The 7,143-nt window shown below is 58.6% G+C and overlaps 3 protein-coding genes across 3 annotated transcripts in view; 2 read left to right on the forward strand and 1 right to left on the reverse strand.

Moving 5' to 3' along the window:
* POSPLADRAFT_1050905 (glycosyltransferase family 2 protein) overlaps positions 1-904 on the forward strand; it is a gene marked incomplete at both ends in the record, with an annotated part of 3,745 nt that extends 2,841 nt beyond the window's left edge. Inside the window, 3 exons of the mRNA XM_024480096.1 lie at positions 297-496; positions 566-728; positions 875-904. Of these exons, the coding sequence (XP_024332903.1) occupies positions 297-496; positions 566-728; positions 875-904 (393 nt within the window). The remainder of the gene's footprint in view (positions 1-296; positions 497-565; positions 729-874) is intronic.
* A 419-nt stretch (positions 905-1,323) lies between these two features.
* Positions 1,324-2,711, reverse strand: POSPLADRAFT_1160988 (hypothetical protein; the record flags this gene model as incomplete). Its single annotated transcript, XM_024487631.1, has 3 exons — positions 1,324-1,745; positions 2,310-2,620; positions 2,659-2,711. 3 exons carry the CDS (start codon positions 2,709-2,711, stop codon positions 1,324-1,326), a joined length of 786 nt encoding a protein of 261 aa, XP_024332904.1.
* A 1,672-nt stretch (positions 2,712-4,383) lies between these two features.
* POSPLADRAFT_1160987 (hypothetical protein) lies at positions 4,384-7,083 on the forward strand (the record flags this gene model as incomplete). Its single annotated transcript, XM_024487630.1, has 10 exons — positions 4,384-4,482; positions 4,548-4,805; positions 4,858-4,926; positions 4,975-5,277; positions 5,333-5,453; positions 5,520-5,863; positions 6,151-6,288; positions 6,316-6,636; positions 6,700-6,924; positions 6,982-7,083. The coding sequence occupies 10 exons, from the start codon at positions 4,384-4,386 to the stop codon at positions 7,081-7,083; spliced, it is 1,980 nt and encodes a 659-aa protein (XP_024332905.1).
* Positions 7,084-7,143: the final 60 nt, after the last annotated feature.

A 7,143-nucleotide genomic window follows, 5' to 3' on the forward strand; every position in this document is an offset into this window, starting at 1 on the left:
ACGTAGATACCCGGTGTACAGTTTCTTCCCGCCCTTGGGGCAATCCTCGTCTGGTCATCGGTGAAGGCAGCAACAAGAAGGTCATCATGAATGGCGATGAGAAATTTGACGACTCAATGATCCCGCTCAAGAAGTCCAGCGGTACGTTGTCCACGCTGATGCTATGAACCATCCGTATTTTGACTGGTTTTGCAGAATATGAAGCAGAGGCTTGGGAGACGGGCTCACGTCACTCGGACAAGAGTGGATACAACAATAAGCCTCACTCGCACGTTCGTGGTCTCCCTTCGAGGTAGCAATCTCCGCGTAACTTCCACGAAGGCTCGCAAGCATGCAAATACTGCAGAGACGCCAATCCGCTGGGCCACAAGAGCTCAGACTCAAATCTTCGCGGGCAGGCGTCACAGGCTAACCTGTCGCAGTACGGCGCACAGCCAATGATGTCGCAGTACATTCTGCCACAGCTGCTGTTCATGCCAATGGGAGGCAGGCCAGGGTAGGTAGCCGGGTCGGACTATGGCCACATGTCGATGGTGGCTTCAATGCCGTACCAGCAGACTGCCAGCGTGTACGGCATGATGCTGAACGCACCGCGCAACACCATCATGACGAACCTGAACATGTATGGCGGCGAGGGTGACGCGAGCGGGTCGCCGTCTGGCTTTGCACCTCCAGGACGCATCCCCGCAATGCAACGGCCAATGTCGATGTTTTCTCTTGCGACATCAGTAAATCCGTTCGCCACGCATGAATCCCGAAGACGACCTCATCAATGCACTGCGAGATGACCTCAGTACACAAGACCTTGCGAACAACTTTCTCACCTTCGTTATAGTCGCAATGCTAGTCCCAGCCGCTACCGTATATGTTCCAGGTGCTATCAGCGCGATTGCTGCAGCGGTAGCATTTAAAGAGGTAAGGACGACTATTAGAAGTCGGGAAGTTGGCTGATCAGATCCTCACCAGTCTGTATACGAGCCCCACATCGCCTCCAGAATCGAGGTCTGGGCAGAATCCTTTGTTGAGAATCGCCGGCAGAGGCGTCAACGAAACGCACCGGTAGCACCTCACGTATACAGCGATCGTGCTGAAGGCAATGAGAATCAGGCGAGACGATTTGTTCACGGCTCCGGGCGCACCACCGCGACAGCTAGGCAAGGCGATATATCTGTCGGGCTTAATTAGCTACCATCGAGACAAACTGGTATGGCTACCCGTGGATCGCAATCTGGACTAAGGCAGCGTAAGACTGCGGGCGTAATGGAAGAGGTAATGTGCATTGCTGGTCTGTGATAGACATTGGCTAAAATGTCGAGTATTCTGTCAGTCCAACGTGTTCATTCCCTTCAGTCCAATATCTCCGACGCATGTGCTCTTTGACTCGTCTTTACCCACCTCTCCGGTTTCGCCTCCGCAATCCTCGAGGACTGTTAGTCCCACGCTTGCTGCGGACCCGCCTGTAGTCGCCCGACCCCCGTCGTCTGCGAGAAGCCCACTCGCGGAATGGCAGCGCAGCTCCCAGGTGCCTTCGCCAGTGGCTATGTCTCCCCGGTCGCCTACACCTATGTCTATCAGTTCCGCCGCATCCTCTTGCTCCGTCACTCTCAGCGGCGCGGACCCACGCGCATTTCCCAACATGTGTTCGCGAGCGTCCATGCCTGACGTCCCGGCAATGTATAACACGGCACTCATGGGCTCAATCGAGCGCCTCTCCGAGCGACAGGCCGCCGCCGGCAGCGTGGCGCCTGTGCAGCGTGTACAGTCGCCGCTCTCCGACATCTACTCGGTCGTGCATAGCCCAACACAGAGCTTCTCCGAAGCGGATACCTAAGCGGCAGGCTGTCTACTCTTGTAGAGTTGGCGTGGAGTGCACGGATCCACAGCGGAAAGAAACATTGCAGGCGCTGGGGGCCAGCAACTAGTTGCCGATCGGCTGAGATGCGGGACGAGGCGAAAGATACTGCGCTGAATCCTAGAACGCGTCTAGGGTACGAATGCGTCCTGCGCGGACAGAAGACGATTCATGAGATCTTCATGAGAAGGGCCCTTATCGTGACTGCTTCCCTCATACAGTTTATTTCTTCGCGCCGTCCCTTTCTTCCACCCTTCGCTTGTCCTCTTTCTGCGGAGTCGGTTAGACGGCATGCTAGCAGAAGGCGCCTTGCGCGGAGTAACACACGGCCCGTCCACGGTTGAAATATCTCACTCCACATCCTCACTGCGGCGGCGATGTGTCTCAGGTGCCTGTGTCGACGACGCCCGGTATGAACTTGCAAGCGGCGTTTGCGGGCGTGACTCCCCGCCCTAACCCTCGACCGAGACCGTCTCATCCGCTGACACAAGCGTGGACAGCTGCCTCCCATGTGGAGTCTGTGTCCAGCTCGGAGGCAACGACGGAGTCCATTTCGCCGGCGCAGCCCCACTCTCCCATCCCATCAGAGGCTCAGTCACCATACGATGCGACGATGGACCGCGCCTCGTTCGAAGCTCTCCAACACCTGCTGTATTATGTATGGGCTGTGTTACAGGGCTGCCTATGTGCTGCGACACGATGCGACCGAAGCGGCAGCACTGGGCCTCCTTGGTCTCAATCCCTCGTTCGGCACTCTCGACTGTCACCCTCAAACGCAATCGATGATTGAGTTTACTGTAACTCACCTAGACGACAATGAAGATACCTCGGACACAATTAGCTGCATCTGCGAATTCATCTAGACGGCGCCTTCTCGTTCGGCCGCGACTCCTGCGCGCGCTGGTGCCATGCGGCCTGCTTCGGGATCGTCGACTCAGGTCCTAGAGGAATCGCGGTGCTGGATTTTCAGCCCCCAGGCCACCGACAAAGACCGCACTGCTCACATCCAGAAGGCGCGTTAGAGAGCCACGCTCAACCTCGATAGGCAAAAGCGGGGGTCAGCAGTCCAGGCGTGGACCGGAGGCGACGATGGGAAAACGCAGCAGCGATGGGGCGGCCACAGAAAACGGAGGAGGCCATCCATCAACGTGCAGCCGACAGGCGAGGATGAGCACGTCGACATTGACGAGCTGTGGACACCTAGCCACGTCGCGATAGACAGAGACGTCGTCCCCCGCCATCATACCCGCGAGAAACTACGCCGCGCCGCGCCACAGTGGTGAGGCGCGACAGCCCTCGAAGGTGAATACTCGACAACGACGTCCCCCACCACGACGTCCGTCTTGTTGACGCCTAACGATTTCCCTTCATGTTCACGCATACGCGTCCAGGTCACCGCCCTCACAAGTCTGCATTATATCCCGCACTCTCCTTGAGCGTTCGACTCTTCCCTCCGCTCTCTTTACGCCATCCACGCTGCTTGTTCCATTCCCTCCTCGTCCTTCATCACCCCGTTCACGTCCACCATCACCCCTTCTATCGCTTATCTCCCCGACCCCCTGAACGCCTATGCTCACCTCAGTATGTCAAAGCCCTTTGTCCGCCTCATCGGTCCTCTCTTCGACCTCGCCCTCCATGCACGACGGACCAGAAACTAGAGTCGCTTTGTGCGCAGCGGCTGCAGACCGAACACCATCCTGCGACCTGTCCTGTGCCCTCGCAAGAAGCGAAGTAAGTCAGATTAGCGCGTCGAGGACGACGGCGAGCCCGATGACGAAGATGCGCTGACCTTTCGAATATTCGCGCTACGGGACCTGAAGGCCCATGAAGAGGTCGTGTTGGGCTGGGAGTGGGATGATGGGAGCGTGATTCATCATCTTCCGGCGCTGATTAACAGCCCGCATATCTTCCCGTAGGTGTCCGCGTTGTTTACGCCCGTGTATGTGCCTGCTCACGTCTGCACGTAGGCCCTATCAAATGTACCAGTACCACCAGGAGACAATGTCCATGCTGCACATGCTGTCCTCAACCTTCGCCACTTGCACACGCGGACCAAAGACACGCGACTGCGCCTCGCCTGCATGGCCGAGTTTGTCGATTCACACACGCCGCCGATGCCGACGCTGTCACTACCCGCCCTCTATGTAATGCCGCGCTCTAGCCACTCGCACGTCCGTTACCGCGCGCTCCCTTCCCATTCATCACTATATCCCCCATCATGTCTACCGAAGCACCATCCAACCGCCGTCTCACTCACCAACGTGACACCACACCAATCCGATGCGTCCCTCTCTGGACCCCGCTATTTGCAAGCACATCCCTGGTCGCTACGAGAGTCTATGCGCTCCCTCCATGCTCGTGACTTCCGCCCCCGCATGCCTCCTTTTTCCCTAACCCTTTCTCTGTCCCCCGCCATCTCCAGCATGTCTCAACCCCACCCGTGCTCCCCACCGTGTTGCCAGCCCGCTTGGCGCATTCTACACCCCGCCTGTCGCCGTGAAGGCCGCAGGTGATGCTCGCCACCTTCGGTCATGACGAGGGCACCATGCTACGAACGGCGCGCAAACGCGATATGGGCCATGCCTGCTGTTGCGCGCGTGGTGTCGACCGTAGATGACTGCCGGGTAAACGTGAGTTCTCCGTACAAGTCGTTCATGTAGACGAGAGAAAACTCACCGGGACATCTGGTTTACAGAATCAACGAAACACGACTCGCAACGACAGGCTGGGGCGCATCAGGGCTTCATCAGGTCAGCCTGCTGACTCTGAGCTGTCCGTGGCGCACCCGCCGTGGATGCATCACGCGCGCGCACGCGGATCCACGCTCGCCGACCCGCCTGTGCCCCAGCTCTTCATCAAGGACGTGAAGAGCTCCAACGGCACGTTCATCAACGGCGAGCGCCCCAGACCCGAGGGCGCCGAGTCCGAGCCTTTCGAGCTCAAGTCATGGTGCGTATCTCGGCGCTCTCCCCGCCCGCGACACCCCGCCTCACGCAGCAGTGCAGGAATTCGGCATTGATATCGTTGGCGAGGACAACAAGACGATCATCCACCACAAGATCGCTGCGCGCGTGGTGTGCGTCTTCACCGAGCAGGAAGTGTAGGCCACTGCGCGCGCGCAGGCGCAGGCAGGCCCCACCGCATACGGTGTCGGCGCACTTCCTGCAGCGGGCAAGTTCAGCTTCGCGCCGGTCCAGCTGCCGAATGCGCCCGGACAGCAGCGCCGCCCGTCGTTCCAGCAGGGCCTCATTGGACTCGGCGACCGCGGCAGGAACATGAACGTGCCTGGCAAGAGCGGGCTCACCCTTGACCACATCCTGAGCCGCCTGCAGGGCGAGCTGCAGAAGAGCCGCAATACGGGTGCCGAGCTGCACTCGCTGACGAGTGCGATGAACGAGATACATGATACCCTCGGTGGCAACCTAGTGTGTTGCCTGAAACATATGACTTGGCTCTTTGTTCATTGCAGGGCGCTCACAGCTGCCGAACCTCCCTCCGCATCCTTCGAATCTCCCACCAGTCATGCCTCCTCAGTCGCAGCAGCAGCAGGAAGAATCTGAACAACAACAGGCGCCACAGGCACCGTCACCATCAGACTCGGGTTGAGCACTTTCGGAACTCCAATCACAACTGCGCGAGACTCAAATGTCTCTCGCAAGCCACGTAGACAAAATTCGCTCCCTCGAGACGATGCTCGCCGAGCACGAAGCGATCAAGCGCGAAGTCGGCTCCCTGCGCGAGCTCATGGAGGAATGCAAGCGCGAGATGGACACGTCTCGCGGACGCAGCGGCAGTCCCAGTGGACGTCGCCAATACGGGCACGACGATGATTCGCATTACATGTCTGACGACGACGACAACGTACACAGTGTGTCGACGATCGTTCCGCATGAGCTCGACCGAGTCGACGAGGAGGACGAGGAGCAGCTGGCCACGGAGGAGAAGAGGAGCAGCGGAGGAGGCGGAGGGAAGAGCTGGGTCGCCCGTGCATGCCAGAGCCAACGGGAACGGGTATGTCTGACGATGACTATGATCATGACCACGATCACAGCACATACGAGCCGCAACAGCGCACTCGGTCGTCGTCTCCTCCGCCTGTGGCCGCACCAGCTCCTATACCTGCTGCGGTCCCCAACAATATCAGCGAGCGGCTAACGACACTCTCAAAGCAACTGGAATCTGCGCTCGAACTCTCGCGCTCTCTTGAGGCGCAACATTCGGTTGCACAGTCGACCATCTCCTTGTTGGAGTCGAAAGTTGCCTCGCTGGAGAATCTCGTGCATGACACTCGTTCACAGGTTCAGGTGCAGACAGAAGCAACCGAGCAACTAGCTGAGGCCATGTGCTCGGAACAACCCCCCGACTCAGCAGCGCAGGAGGCCGAGCAGAGGACGCGGGAATCGCTGACGGAAATGGTGAACGAGTGGAAAAAGAACGTCGAAGGCCGATGGAGCAACATGTAGGAAGAGTGGACTGAGGAGCGGGAGGACCTGCGCCGTGCGAAAGACGAGTGGGAGACGCGCATCCGGGTTGTCGAGGATGGCGTCGGCAGCAACATTTCGAAGGTCGAGTCGATGCTCGGGACTCTAGCTGCGCTGCCTGCGCAACAACATTCCTTTCTGAATGGAAACGGAAAGCTTACCCACAGCGGCGGCCTCGTTACTCCCCCTAGCCCACGCAGCCTGTCAGCAGAGTCGACGCGCCCACGACAGAGGCGAAAACGCAGCAGCTCGTCAAGAGGCCGCTCGCGCTCGCGGTCTGCCTCCATGGCTGCTGGCGTGGAGGTAGGCTCGTCGGCATCGTCGATCTCAGGCGACACCACCGAATCTCACCCACTCACGCAGTAGTGCTTGCCTTGGACTGCTGACGACTCGAGCATCAGTGACACGGAATCGCATGCGGCCAGTGATAGGGCGACAGCTGCAGGCGAGGATGAGCCGACAAGGAGTCTCAAGGGTATGCCGTTTCCGATCACCCCGGAGTTGTCAGTTCTGAACCATCCGCTTTCGTCCCCAGACGATGCGTCTGGGACAGCAACCGACTCACAGACGCGGTCGCCGCCCAAAGACCTGGTACGTCGTCCCGTTTACTTATCTTCTGTTCCGCTGGGTTGACACAACCTTTGTCAGTCACACTTCAATCTATCGGCAGCCGTAGGTCTGCTCATTCTCAGCGTGGTCACCGGGGCAGTCTTATGGCGGATAAAACCCGAAGGTTCGGTTTCGGTATAGCATACATCACTTCTAGTAGCTGCTCTGGTGAGCGGTGTTATCCTATCGTATGATCAAGAC

Source organism: Postia placenta, assembly GCF_002117355.1.
Source record: "Postia placenta MAD-698-R-SB12 unplaced genomic scaffold POSPLAscaffold_32, whole genome shotgun sequence".
Taxonomy (NCBI): Eukaryota; Fungi; Basidiomycota; class Agaricomycetes; order Polyporales; family Adustoporiaceae; genus Rhodonia; species Rhodonia placenta.